This window comes from Cydia pomonella, chromosome 3 (genome assembly GCF_033807575.1).
Source record: "Cydia pomonella isolate Wapato2018A chromosome 3, ilCydPomo1, whole genome shotgun sequence".
NCBI classification, from domain to species: domain Eukaryota; kingdom Metazoa; phylum Arthropoda; class Insecta; order Lepidoptera; family Tortricidae; genus Cydia; species Cydia pomonella.
Window position 1 is genome coordinate 7,691,231 of NC_084705.1, and position 16,110 is coordinate 7,707,340.

At 34.5% G+C, this 16,110-nt stretch overlaps 1 protein-coding gene across 1 annotated transcript in view; it reads right to left on the reverse strand.

Annotated features, from left to right (window-relative positions):
* Positions 1-6,901, reverse strand: part of LOC133515976 (homeotic protein Sex combs reduced-like) — a 53,130-nt gene extending 46,229 nt beyond the window's left edge. Inside the window, exons 1-2 of the mRNA XM_061848625.1 lie at positions 6,719-6,901; positions 1,376-2,252 (exon numbers count right to left, since the gene is read on the reverse strand). Coding sequence (XP_061704609.1) covers positions 1,376-2,120 — 745 coding nt within the window. The 5' untranslated portion in view covers positions 2,121-2,252; positions 6,719-6,901. The remainder of the gene's footprint in view (positions 1-1,375; positions 2,253-6,718) is intronic.
* Positions 6,902-16,110: the final 9,209 nt, after the last annotated feature.

Here is a 16,110-nt window from a genome sequence, read left to right on the forward strand (position 1 = left end):
TAAAGTTTAACTAAAGAATCTTAGCTGTTATGGCATTCTGGCGACCACATTAATGTTTTTGAAAATTAAAAATGATTAAATACTGCATTCACTTGTAGTTTCTTAACGCACATGTATCTATCCTCCTGACGAACAGCGTTTCACGTACATAGTATATAGGCTACAATGAAATTTAACTCTTCATCAATTTGACAGAGTTGAATTTGGCAAAACTCACGACAAATATTTAAAACTCATACAACAATGCCAATTATACTAGTGAAAACTATTATTTTTATGATAATATACAACGCGTGTAAAACAATTATAAAGCCCGTAGGTTCGAGTACCTACGGGCTTAGATATAGAATACCTACAAATTAACATAATTGCAACTAAATTATTATAATGTTCCGAACGCTGGCCGCAGACCTTGATCGTTGATCTACTTTTAACGTTTAAAAACTAATTGCACTAAACATGCCAGTTTGCATTAACATTTTGTATTTTATTTCGCAAAACACGTCTCTAACGGTTTACGTTAAAACCTTTCACCAATTAATCCTTGTCTGTAGTGTATTAGCTGATCCCTGTATTTTGCATATTGAAAATTGAAATATTGTGCAAGTGTGAGCCTTGAGAAGGTCATGGAATTCGTGAAACAATACCAGTCTAATTTCTGGGAAACAGACGGCAACATGTGCGCGCCTTTATCTCAGACATCTACAAGTGACAGCGGCTGCGCAAGATGTGCTGTCCTATGCTTGTAATAATATCTTTTGTTTTTTTGTTCAACTCACACGTTTGCGGGTAGGATAATGAAGATAAAACGTTTTTTAAAAGAAACAAATGGTTCTAAAATCAAATTAAAAACGTATTAACTTTTAACCCGGTTAACACCAGAAGGTTATCATTTGCCACGTCACTGTGACGATGCACTTTCATCATTAGGAGGAAAAAAAGGCTTCGGATGCAAGCGCCCGACGTCCATTAATGCCTTATTATGGACGCTATTCATCAGCTTCGATCGTACATTAATGTACGCTAATGTTTTATAAATAGATGTATAATTTGCTTTGTCTTCACCTCGGTGGACTATTGACTAGCAGTTAGTTTCTATTACATCAACTATTGGTATTTGAACGAGGGCGTGGCGGCCTCCGGCTTGTTAAACTAACGAGGAAGTCGATCCATTTGATTTAACTGTGTAAAAAGTGTGAAACTAGTTTATTTTAACGTATGATTTATGATATGCAGTCGTCGTAAAATAATAAGATAGATTATAATATAACAACATATGTTACATATGCATGGTGACACGACCTAGGATCTAGGCTACAATGCTAATTTTATAATAATTATTAAATTCCTTTATAAATGAAATGAAGTTACTTACTTTGTCCTAGATGCACCCGCTTCATCCATGGATAAATTTGTGGAGGATTCGCCGACGCGTTGGCAGATTTAGAATTCTTCGTATTATTAGAACTAGAGTTGTTAGCCTCATTGCTTTCGTTGCTGGACGTACTGGAAGCCGGACTTGAAATATTCTGGTTCACGTTCGCTTTGTGTTCCACTGGAGAAGCGATGGGTGTCGTCAGACCCAGCTTAGACCCAGTTCCACCCTGTACACTAAAGCCGGGCGAAGTTCTGCCGGGGCCTGATGATGTGGAGAGATCTTGTGGCGACGCGACGCCTGTAGTAGACGTGGAATCAGCGAATTTACAACTAGCGCCGCCCGCTTGGCTGGGAGGATTTGATATCAAATTCGGTGAAAGCGCCCCAGGGCTTGGGTTTGAATGCTGATGCATATGACTGGCTGTGTTTCCAAGTCTTTGTGGATGTAGTTGTGTGTAGTCTATCATAGTCTGTGGCTGCATGTGCGCCCCCGCGGCCGGCGTGGCGTACGGGTGTTGAGGGTAGTGGTGGCCGACTTGTGGAGGAGAGTAGCAGGCGTTCGGGTAGGCCGAGGCCGCCGCGCTTGGATTGTAGTAATCCGCTCCCGGAGTCGGCAGGCCCGGGTGCCCGGGCTGGTCCACCGGCGTACCTGTGCGCCCCGGCGCCTGGTTCCCATAGCACGAGGCTAGGGAGTTCACGAACTGGTAGGAACTCATCCCGGCGTTATAGTTTAGGTCGTTCATCGGTAACAGCTTAGTGTCCTTCTTGTTAAGTTCACTCTACTCTTGTCATCCTTCGGATGTCTGAATGGTCTAGTCGGACATGTTAAGTGCTGTTCGCAGTCCGCTTCAATTGTCCGAGCTTGATTGATGGTCCTGCGATAAAATGAGACACATTAGTTGGTCAAGTGTGTGCTCTCGTTAGGAGGGCACTCAGTAGAATAACGAAGCAAGTGACTATGGAGTATTTGTAATCATATGTTGTTATTCTTTCAAACGACGTGTTAGTGATAGATGTTGTGCGAGAATGAAGTTACTGTCTAAGGAGGTGCTTTTAATGTAGACGTAGTGTTATGATAAGACAGATATTTGTTTTGCGAGCTGTTTTTGAATATTTGTGTATTTGTGATCGCCATACGTGTCCTAACTCAGGGCCCGTTGTAGGGATTTGATATCCAAGAATAAGTTGCCAATACATAGGTTTTATTATAAATTATACATGTGCTTACTGAAAAATCATTGGTTACCATTAAAGAGGTCCGGTATCATATTTGATATCGAGTCTCTAAGGATAATATAAGTATACCGATGTAATATCAATCAAAATAATCATATTATGAAATCAGTTATTAAATAAAAATAATAATGCACGTTTCAATTTGTTTATTGTTATTATTTTAAAATAAAGAGAACATATATAATATTTATTTATGTTTAATAACATCTATATGTTGACAGTAACATCGATATATTTTTTGTCGATAAAATATTTTGCTACATCACTTTAGTGTTCGTGGCCCGAGTTAGCACACGTATAGTGATCACTATTGTCGGTAGGTAAATAATATTAATAAATAATAATCGACCGCAATAATAATATTTGTTATTTTTTAAATAATAATTTACGCTAACTAAAAACAACAACAGAATCTAATGTAATCGTAACAAGTAAAATATTACTAAGATATGTACTACTCTCTTTCTCGTGTCTCATTTTCTGTACCATAGTTTGCTCTCCTAGGTATGGTTGACTAGTAGAAAATCCTATTTAGCAATAAACTTCCTCGCTTTAAATACATACATAAAAAAATAACGGGTCACTCAGGTTTTTTAAATTGAAGAACTAAAATTATTGCTGTAAAGCAAATTTTCTTTGCATTGTTTATGTTTGTTAATTTATTTTAACAGCGATGCCTTGTGGATAATAACTTTTTTACCAGATGAGGGAATATAATAACTACCTAGTCTGCACGGATTAAACGTGAGGAGGGTGAATTTTACAGTAATAGATATATAGGCACACACACAAGGACGAAAACAATGTAATGAAACCAATGCCGAACAAAAATATTTCTTAGATCATGACTTAGAGAATAAGGAAGCTACGCAAGGGGGGTCTATTCTAAAACAATAAATTAATACATTTCTATAAAGTGCTACACATGTCAAGTGTATGCGGAAAAAAGACGCCACGTGTTGGGCCATAAAAGTGTCCGCAGAGCTTTATGGGTGTAAGCGGTAGGCCAAGCGCGATTTACGACGTATGCCGGTGCATATGTCTTTATGAGCAAATTAGCAGTCATTGTGTATGTGCTGGATTTACAGTCGAGTGATGAATGTGTGAATTTGGATGAAATTTTGCGGAGTTTTTAATGTCCGTAAATCTTGGTGTTTAAGAAACTTTGTGATGTAACCATGCGTGGGATGTGGGGATTTTCGGAGATTCTATGCCTATTTGAAACTACAAGTATAATATGATATTATAAGATTTCAAATCAAGTATCAACGAAGAAACTTCATCTTTAAACTAAATAGAAATTATCAAGTCAAAGGTTGATAAGTACTTCTAGTTCTTAAAAAGAATCAAAATCGCAACACGCGATGGTGTATATTGATTGAAAATCTTGAAATTTTGAACTTAAGTCATATTTTTTAAGTCTACTTAGGTACAATAGGTTTTAGTTAGCTACATAAAGATAAAGATAGTTTATTATTCAAGTAGGCATATTACAATGCGCTTATGAACGTCAAATAAAGCTACACCGGCTCTAACTCTACACCTCTGACCCACCTCTGACATAAATTTTAAATACAATAACTTTTATGTATATACACCTTTATAGATTTATGCTATTTATTTACAAGAATATACATAGTCTAGTAGATAGTAGGGTATATCTTTTGAAGTAAACAAATAATTTGTTTGCAGACTTTGTGTCAAATAATTTGTGTGGGGCAAGGACAGCTAATTAAGCAATTATTATTTGAGTAGTTTCATAAGTAATGTAATACTACATTACTAAGTATTTATGAAATTATGAAAAAAGAAAAAGGAAAATTATGCAAAATATTAGTTTTAATCACAATCTCGTGACTACAAAAGTTAACATATCAAAGATTAATTCGTTTTGCTTTAGTCCCGAACTGTAATAAATAAAGTGAAATGGGAATGAGCTACCATATAACTACTAATTTTTAATATAAGAAACGTCTAATATTAATAATTAGTAGTTATATGGTAACCATAATACCTATACAAACGTAAACACCGCTTGCTAAAATATAACCGTCACTTTGAGCCTACTTACTTAGTGCGTGAGTATTGAGTATCGTGGTGACTACAACTGTATATTATATATATATATATATATATATATATATATATATATATATATATATATATATATATATATATATATATATATATATATATAATGAAATGATATCTTGTAACAAAGATTTTTAATTGATTGATTAACTTAAGAACCAGTACCAATCGGTAACCATTGATTTTATGATTTTCATTAACAACTACTGATTCTAATACCTAATTGAAGATAAATAAGAATCGTGCTTGGGAGAATTAGGTAGTAGTATCAAAATAAATATTTATTTAAGAACCTTTGTTACTTTTGTATTCTCTATTAGGTAGTTACATGACAGAAAAAATAACTCAAACAATGTTAGATAGAAATAGATTAAATTTTTTAATACTGTGTTTAAAAATATGGTTTTGTTTGTAGGTAAGAGAAGATACCTACATACAAATTAAACTCATGCTGACTGCTAAGAAGAGGAAGAGTTTTTTTTATAACTTTGAATCACGTCCGACAAGAGTCGTCTCTAATTTTCGTTTGTAATCCTGTTTGATTGTTTAAATTATTTTAATGATTATTCGATATTTTTTTTAGAAACTTAAATAGCGAATGAAACAACTAGGTAGGTATGTATATATGTACATTATATAGGTGTTATCTATAAATACTTACTACAGGATTTTTAATTAAGATTTAAACACCACGATAGTTTGGCATCTTTTGATTTCACTACCTATTCGATTCCTATTAAGTACGTATACGTATACCTTCCTAAGTAATAAACTAATAATTATAAACGTCTATACTTCTATGCTAGAAAGCGATATATTGAATCCGATGTCTGAGTTTTAATATATTGTAGTTTGTAAAGATTACAATTTAATTTTAATATATTGTAGTTTGTAAAGATTACAATTTAATTTCAATTAAGAAACTAAAGTAGGTAAAAATAATGTAAAAACTATTTACCTACTAACATACCTATACGGCCTATAAACAAACAAAAGTTTCAACAAAGTTCAGTATCAAAATAATCCATATTGAAATAAAGTCGCTGACGCGCCCTCACATGTGTCGGTTTATTTCAGTCGGATTTTTGTCGTCGTCCGGTGCCAGTTAAATGGGCCGGACGATTTCGTTGCTTTTTCTTTTAATTTCATTTATTTTTCTAAAGTTCTCAGCTTTGAAGAGGAAACGGCTGACTGTTTTAATTTTAATTCGGGTTCTGATAGCTTGTTGCAAGTGTCTTGTTTGGTTTAGTTTTTATGTCAGTTTATTAGAAAGGAAGGGCTTTTGAATGTTGTGCTCAGTTTTCATTTTTATTTTAAAAGATGATCTAGGCAAATATTGTCAGCTAGATAGATACTTATTTAAATCAATTTGATTCCTATTATTAAAATAATAAAAAAATTATTTATTATTATTATGATTCTTATTGTATATTCTAAAACAAATATCAATTGATGATTAATGTTTGATATCTTATTTTGAAGTAATAAAACCTGCTACCTAAAGGTTGTCTGGAAGAGATCGCTTTTTAGCGATAAGACCGCCTGTTGTTACCTGGTTCTATTTTCCTTTAAAATTCATTTGTAGTTTTATATGTATGTAAAATGTATAATTGTTGGTGCAATAAAGAATATTTACTTACTTACTTACTTTAATACAAAAAAATCAAAACATTAATAGTCACCGGAAACTTGTATTAACCACTCACACTCACTTTGTAGTCAAATACAGTAAGCTTTCAAAGATTTAATATGCTTTAAATGTCCCGTGTCAAGTGGACAGTTGAGATCCACCGCCAGGAGATTTACTGCGACACGCTTTGATTTTATGACTACTCAAACACTATCAATTGACGATAATTTTCTAAGAAACTACATCTTTGAATCTAATGACATTCAAGAATTTGTAAACAAAAAAATTGAGCTTTAAGAACTTCAGTCCAATTTTTTTAGCGCGTTAAAGTTTTTCCGCCGAATTTTCTTTTCATAAATCCAAACAGATTAAAACTATACTTACACTAAATGTCAATAAATAAAAAAATCAATCACAACCAATTCACAAACATCACTCACTTCACAGTTTAAAGATCGAACTCTTATTTTAAAAGTCCGGTAAGTTTAAAAATCGAATGCGTCCGAAAAGTTCGGCGCGGCGCGGAGGAAAACGGCTCGTGGTTTCCCGGCGTCCGAGCGACGAATGCGGCTCAAGCGAGCGATCGCGGCGAGGTGGGCCGGGCGGGGAGGGGCCCACCTGAGCCGGCGCCACGTGCCCGCTCGGGCGGCGCGCCCGCGCCCGCTCCCGCTGCCGCTTGTGCTGAAAGTGACGCGAAGGTCTCACTTTTCATGGAGATGGGATTTGACGAAGTGTTTCTTTGTTTACGTAGACATTTTATTACTTACTTTAAATAGCTAGGTAAGTTGGTAAAATTGTTATGATGAAACTAGGATTTTCTTTTCATAGATATGTTTTGAAGTATTACATCGTGTAAGGACTGATGAGGATCGTTAAAATAATATACTAACTTACATTTTAATTTATTTTGATAAAGTGATAAAAATGTGTTGTTATTTTCTAAGGACCTTATTAAAGATGATGTATAAATACAAATACTCTTTTCATTTCTCATATACTTAAACAGGGTCAATGTTGTTCTAAAAAGTGTGCAGAAAGTGATACGTTTCTGCACTAGAGCATTTTACTTTCGAAGTACGATTTTTTTTTCTTTTTTTTTAAGATAATTAATTGAAATTTAGTTTTAAATGGATTTGTCATACAATTTTCATTCTGATATTTAAACTCCCCATTCCATAAATAATGATACTTTTACCTAAATGGTTAATTGAATTTACCCTCAAGAAGTGCTATAAAAGATTATACTATGCTATAGTGATGTTTAAAAAAAAACACACGTATTTTACTTTTCTTATATTCGAAATGAAAAACAGAGTATTTACGAGAAAGGAATCATTTCTTTTTCATCTTTTGGTTTACAATCTACTATTATTTCATACCACAATAGGAGAAAAAAATACCCAAAGAACATAGGTAAACACAAGTACATAGACAAGCACACAGGCGGTCTTATCACTGAAAAGCGATCTCTTCCAGACAACCTAAGTAAGTATATACCTAAGTCGTAGGTTCGTTATAATAGGTGTTGATAATAAATAAGGTTAGTTATTATTAATATTGTTAGTACTTAGGTATAAAGTGTTGCCTTTGACCTTGGAGATTTTTTTTCATTTTAACTTAGTGTGTTCTATCAATGGTGTTAATGTTTTCTTTATATTTGAAAGAGCCATTTTGAGAAGAAGAGAAATAAAGAGGCTTTTCTGGATACTGGTCTTGAATATTTGTATCTAACAAATGGTAGATTTATAAGTTAGGTTTAGCTTATACTTGCCGCAAAACTAACTGGCCACTGAGATCATAATGCTATCTCCTCCCTTGTTAAGACCACCCAAGAGTGAAAGAGATGGCATTATGACCTGACTCGCCACTTAGTTTTGCGTTGTATAAAGTATAGTTGAAACATAATTCTATTTTTTTTAATAGGAGCTTTTCATTTATTATTATGTACATAATGTTTCATATTTATTTAATGTCTAGAAATATTTTTTTCGATTTGTATTCATAAATACATTGTCATAAATGTAATTAATCTAGGTAAGTTTTAGATGAAGGTAGGTTAAGCTTAGGTCTTATGACAAGTATTTGTAGAGTTATATAACTCTAAAAATACCTCTCATCGTCGGAATATGCTACCTTTTTATTTCATCATCTGTAATTATTTATTATTTAATTTGTAGGTTTATCTGGTACCCATTTATTACTGATTATAGGTAAAGTAAAAAATCGCTAATAAAATATACTTGCTTCCAAACGGAGCCAGATTTTAAAACCTAAATTATAATAAAGTGGGTAATTAATAAATTACTTACTGTTTCCAAGACTGAGGCACCAATTTTAGTAGACACACCCCGGCCTTCATAGTTCTGCTCAACTCCATTTTTGACCTACTCGAGCCAGCTTCGAATATTGGTTACGTTGGTCGACTTTGTGTGGTGTGTACATTGACGCAAAAGTGTGGTAACGACCTCAAAATGAGGCCTGAAATACAAAACTAGCCAAGTACTTAGAGCCTGACCAGAAATATAATATATATTATCATATTATGATCATTGTCAAGAGGGCGCTGTTATTCTCATCTATAGGGTAACAGTTTAGAATGAAATATTCAGTTCCAATGAAATTCCGCAATATGGCGCGTGACCATATTTATTTAACCTTAATTGCACAATACAAAAAAGTACAAATGGCGGACTTAATGTCTTCATCACAGGCCTTTGCGTCTATTGCAGACGATTTAAGCATTGCTGTTTAGACAGCGGGTTTGGTGACTGTGGAGGCCGATGCGTGAGCGGCACGACCTCCCACATTTATGGCAGAAAAAGCTCATGCCACCTGAGGTTCCAGTCCCGATTTGCTTTCTGCGACACCTTCTGCTATCTAACGTAGTAAACCAGGCTTGGTCGCATAGCTTTCTCCCCTCCACAACACGCTTGCGCCATCCATCACGGTCTTCAGCCTCTCTTAATGTCTTAAGGCATCATATATCACTGGTCAGGCTTATAGATTTTTCTAACAAAATGTAATAAATTAAGTAAATAAGAAAAATCCTGTCGTATAAAGTGGTTTCTGAAGTCCAATTTTCCATAGATTTTTCCTTATATCGCCAGATTTTGGCCGCCATTCATTGAATATATCTAAAGTTAATAAAATTTCCAAAAAAAATGTCAATATACCATAAATATATCCTTTTGTTTCAGGACTTCACAGGAGGACATGATTCTGCACTTCATCACAATGTATTAAGCAAGTTTCATCACTGAATAAAGAAAAAAAACATCAGTATTCTTCAAGTAGGATCAGATGGGGTAAATTTAAGACACGGGTAAAAAATAAGACTAAGTTTGTAACACTCAACAACTTATTCTATTTCATTCCTATTCCATTTAAGAAGAGGCCTCGTGTAGACTTCTTAAATGGAATAGGAATTAAATAGAATACGTTTTTGAGTGTTAACAACTTAGTCTTATTTTTACCCGTATCTTATATTTACCCCGCCTGACCCTACTAACTCTAAGAAACAACACCTTCTCGTCTTCTGAATATCTATTAAGGATAAAGAATTTAAGGATATTTTATACTTGACCAGATTTAGATCTCACTATGAAAAAGTGTTTTACTTCTTTTATATTTAAATTTTATTTTAGAGACTAGGGGAATGACTAAGATTTCTGTGCCCTATCTTGTTTCGAATTCACGAAGTCCGCTTGCGGTAGGTTAGCATTAGCAACATTTGAAAATATTTGAACGTGTCATGTAACATAAGCAAGATAACTAGCAAAGAAATAATGTTATACATTTGCCCTATTTCTCACATTCATTTCTTACTGTAATTTAAATAGTAAAATAGTAATAATTATGCATGTAAAGTAAAACTATTTCCACAGCAAGCCGTCAGTAATCCGTCATAGCCCGCGGTCGCCGCGCGGACGCCCATGCATCAGGAATGACGTGACGGACGGAATAAAAATTACCAAGCACATGAATGAATTATTTAAAACACAACTTATGAAACAGATGTTTTGTAACGGTTGTAGGTTTGTTGTGGAAATATGACATTGCATTTTTAAAGGGCTTGATTTAAGTACTACTGCTAGACTACAGAAACATAACAAAAAATAAAGAAGAGAAGAAGGGACTAGATTAAAGAAAAATACACGATTCAAGCGTCATCACCTCTACCTCCTAAGATCCAGAGGGAGATGTTTTGGATTGTTTTTGGATTCGGAACCCTTAGTTACTCTACTAAAAGTTCAGGGGAACTCAAGAAACACGAAACACAAAACACGTGTCGAGTTTTGTACTTTTGGTGGTGGGTTGTTATATTTATTTGCGTATTTATTTTTGCGGTGGGAGGGTGGGAACATTAATTGCATGTAAAAATACGCAAGTAAGTATAACGGGTTAGCACTGATTGACTAACACGTTATTTTCTCGCGGATTAGCAAAGTAATATTTCTTGTTTTAATTAGCATGGATTTCCGCAAAGTAACGCCTGATTCTATGAATTATTTGAAGAAATTAAAGTCCTAAAAATTCTGCGTAAGAAAAAAAAATACGAACAGATGGTGTTATAGAGTGGTCATTTTTGACCTAGATGTTAATGACTAGGTGTGTCCTATAAAGGGGTAAGGCTAAGTGATATAACTTTGAGAAATTAACTAATTAACAAATTTTACTAGTACGTGTTTAATTTTATAGTTTTCCCATCAACTTATAATAACTATCTATTACTCAACGTCCCCTGCGTTACTTATAAAAAATCTAGCAATATGTTGAGTTCGATCCTTTCGTGACGCACATTGTTGTTTTTTTTTGTCTTTACCTTTTGTTAATCGTTTAATTCGTACATGTTTGTGATTGGCACGAATAAATGCTTCTATGTCTATGTATTTAAATAGCAATAGGAATAGTAATAGTAACTATGCAGCGACTTGGACTTTGACGTTTATGATAACGCTTCCACACTCTGTCGCTTACCCAACTGGTGCATAGTTAGCTGGGACGGATTCTATGTACTGCCACTGGATGAGAAAAACTTAGATAAAATAACTTCTTCCTAGTGTTTTGTCCCGGCCTAATGCCCCGGCTCATGGAAGCCTGGGGTCCACTTAGCAAATAATCACATGAATTGGAGTATAAGGTACTAGTTTTTTCGAAAGTGACTGCCATCTGACCTTCCAACCCAGAAGGGAAACTAGGCCTTATTGGGATTATTCCGATTTCACACACAATCTTCTTACTGTCGAAATTTTAAACGGGTCCTACACTTTCTGAAATGCCCTATACCTTATATATATGTACTTAATTATAGCTTAGTTATTTGACTTTGAAATACATTTTGACAGTAGGTAGGACTTATTTTATCAAATGTGTATTTGAATTAACTTGAGTTTTTTTTTCTATTCAAGCTATCCCGTCTAGCTTTGTATTCACATATATCTTTAATTTTCTATTTTAATTCGATAGTAGGTACATTGAAAAAAATATATTGGCCAAACTCAATGAGTAGCTAGGTAATTAAAAATAACTGAACCTAAGTAAACAAAGAAATAAATATTGATGAATATCCTAAAATCAATTTTGTTGTTACAAACCGACTAATTGGCCGGTGTAACACATACTTCGCAACTCCCAATTTTTGTGTAAGTACCTACCTAATAGTAACAAAATATTTTGTTACTATTAGGCAAACATTTCTTACAGTGTAGGTATTAGGTACACAAAAGTCATTTCTAGATCTCGTCGCGAATTCCATATGGTCGGATGTGAAAAAGGTCAATATTTCAGGAGAGCCAAGACAAAATTTGCTCCTTTGTTTGCCATTATTTCACCATCTATGTGGGCTAGAAATGAGCAATAATTTTTCACCTTCTATTTTGGATATGTGACTTTGTAGTAATTTTAATACTATTTCAAAAGACGGTATTTGTGCTAAATTTATTAGATCCGAATTTTTGGTTTCTGGTGATCAGTAAAAGAGAAGCATTAAGTCGTATTTTGACTTACACTCAACGCATTGAATATTTTAGAATATTTTAGTCTCAGGTTCACATCCGGAACCTAGTATTGTTACTAAAATTATAGGCAAAACGTCGTATCTACTGATACGTACTTCACAATGTTTCTACATTTTCGATAAATAAAGTCTCAAGTCACCATCAACTACAAAATCGAAACAATTTAGAGGCAAAATTATGGAAAAAGACTGATGTGAAAATAACGTACTTATGATTCACGAAAATAAAGAAAAATCACGAAAATCCGACCGTATGCACTTTCTGTATTTCGGAAACTAAAAATGATAGAAATACCCGAGTCTGTTAGAAAAATAATTCACAATTTAATACCGTTATGTTAAAATGTAATTTTGGTCGGATGTTCATATCAGACGTTATGGAATTCGTGTCAAATTTGAATGAACGAGCAACCCATTGGTTTTCAATCACACCACGAGCTATTAAAAGCTTGTCCATAAGAATAAATCTAAACAGTCGTTGTTCTAATGGCGGGCATTCGTCTCGCACTCGTTTCGAGCTGTAATATAATTAGTAGCTAATTAAAGAAATGGGCCAATTAGTCCCCAACCAGCACTGGGATGCGTGGGGACTGTGACATAGCCAAGTCTGTGATCAGGTAGTGTGTGTTTTAATTATTAATATAAAAAGATTGCTATGATTGTTTTAGGATATAGAAGGCAAACGAGGAGACTAAACGCCTGATGGTAAGCGGTTACCGTCGCTCATGGACACCGGCTATCGCAGAGGCGTTGTGCGTTGCCGGCCTTTAATATGGGATATGTAAGTAGGCTCAAGAAAACTTGAAGGTTTCAAAGTATGCTTTGCTGAGACTGACAGAAAAAATCAACGACTTTTTTAATATATGGTCACGCGCCATATTGCGGAATTTCATTAGAACTAAATTTTTCATACTAAACTGAACTGTCATCCTATACATGAGAATAACAGCGCCAGACAATGGTCATATATTTCTGGTCGGGCTTTATTTACATATGTGACCGCGGCCGGCAAAATATTCCACTTTGTCGCTTGCCATAAGGACGCCTTGTCAGGTTATTTTTATACAGATACAAGCAAATCTCGTCCTTATGGCAAGCGACAAACAGGGACGTTTTGCATGCCGCGGTTACATATTATCAAAAGTTTTACAGTTCAAAACTGTGAACACATGGAACTGGGTAATGGATACGTATGTCTTGGGCCATCATGGGCCAATTATTTTTTTACCTTATTTTTAACAGAATCTTCAATATCGATAATTTAACATTTTAAAGCGAGGTAATGTGCTCGTCAACCACATTTTTGAATTTATTATTCGACCCGGTAACCCAAGAGACCATTGTCATAGTTACTCCTGGTTACTATTACTTATATTGGTAAATTCCAAATACCTACATATAAGTTAATAACTATTACGACCACAAGTTTTTTGAAGAATAATCAAATAAAATCCTTGTCTTTTTCAGAAGCATTACAGCTTGGGTCCAAAAAAACTATAACCACATCCTATTAGACGGCACCTACCATAATTTATGAACATTCCTTCACTTTCCTTAAAAAAACTTTAAGAATCCTTTCAAATACATAATTAAAAGGCAATAAACGATTTATAAATATCCTATTTTTGTCTCATTCTCCTCCGTAGTGACTGTAAAGGAGGGATTACCCTAGCTCGTAAATTATCAGGTGAAAGGCAACATGTCGCGTGACCTGTTGATTATTATGTTGTAATAAATTTTGTGGCCCATGGGGTTTGTTTATGGGGCAATGTCCCTTTGGGTTTGGGTGTTTTTAAGTCAGGCTAGGGTAATTCTGGGATAGGTGGGCGAAATGGCCTATCCAAATATTTCGTAGTTCGTAGTACACAAAAAGTTTATGACCAAACCTAAGTATACATATCTAAGTATACTATATACTAGATATACATATCTAAGTAAGTGTGCTTGACGACTTTGGCCTAGTGGATAGTGACCCTGCCTATGGAGCCGATGGTTCTGGGTTTGAATCCCGGTAAGGGCATTTATTTGCGTGTTGAGTACAGATATTTGTTCCTGACTCATGGATGTTTTCTATGTATTTAAGTATTTGAATATTATATATATCGTTGTCTGAGTACCCACAACACAAGCTTTCATGGCTTGCCGTGGGATTTAGTTAATTTGTGTAAGAATGTCCCTATAATATTTATTTAAAAAAAGTATACTATTACATACTTATACATTTATGAAACATGTTGCGTGACCAGTTGATTATTATGGAGTAGTTATTCAATTTTGTGGCCCATGGGGTTTGTGTATGGGGCAACGTCTCTTTGGAGGTTTGGATACCTACTGGTAAGTCAGGCTAGGGTGATTCCAGGGTAAGTGGCCAGGGATGCCCATAGAAATAATTCATGGCGTTCGAAAAATTATGGCTTACCTGAGATTTACCTACCTACGTACCTTTGATTGTAAATGATTTTAGGTCAGATAGGTTAGGCTATATCAAAAAAATAGTTTTGACCATCTGGTATCTATTTCACCAGCTTGACAATTGTCAACTACTAATGACAATTTCCAGTAGATTTCTAGGTATATTTCTGGACCGGTATAACTTCGGTATCTTCCTCAATATACGGTTAGCGGTATTGAACAAAATTATACGTGAAATGCCAGCCATACTATTTCTTTAGTTCTCAGTTTTCCGAACTCAATTTAACCCTCTTTCTACTTCGAAAGGAGAATTTTCTAACAGATTTTTGATTGGGGTACAAATTTTTATTCTTAGTAGGTAGTCATTTTTATCTACGCAAATCCTCCATTAATATTACCTACCAACATCATATAAATCTTAATGACTATATCTACCTATTCGTGGGCAGTGGGCTTTATCATTGTTCAAAAAAATACTCATAACATTAAAAATAACCATATTTACAACTCCAACCGTTTAATATTTAATATTCTTAACATAAAAACCTTGAACTTAATTCCATACTCACGCGTGCATTTTATCTATAAAGATGCCCATGTCAAAGAAATTCGTGATTCCATGTAATAATACATAATTACTTAATCCATTGTAATGCAACACTTAATTTGCAATTGAATAAAAATTTGCATGTAATCCTAAAAGAGTCATGCTGTCCCTTTCACACTAGCGGATTCTTCATAGATTAGAGCGGGACGGGTGCAGCGCGCGTATTGCGTTGCATAGGGAGCATGCCTATTGCAACGCAGGGGGGCGGGGCTTGTTGCGTGCGATCCGGCGCTGTGATTGGTGGATACAAGTTGGGAAAGTGGGGTGGCAATGTGCTTCTGAAAGTTGGTAGAAGTTTTTAGTTGGAAAATTTTCTTTTTTTGATCTATCTTGAAGACGGGAATGGAATATTTGAGTCTTTTTAGATTTAGAAATATTTTTTATAGAACCTAGATACCTAGTATAAATGCCTAGTAATATTAGAAATCGTTTGTTTGTAAATACAATAAAGAACTCTATAATAGAAAATAATATAGGCATATACCTTGGTCTACTGTTATAACGTTTTTAACTCTATTCATGAAGGTTACCTATGTAAGAAAAGTTTCTTTTTTTGCTCTAAAGGTACTCGCCAAATAGATTTTTATATGGAAAATACACACAAACATATGTCAGGTGTTACATTTGACTGTATTAATAGTTAGCTTTAATTCGGATTAAGTACGTCTAGTGAAATGAAATATCTCTACTTCGTCAACAAATAGGTTTTTCAGACACATGTTGAGTTTTATAACAAAATCT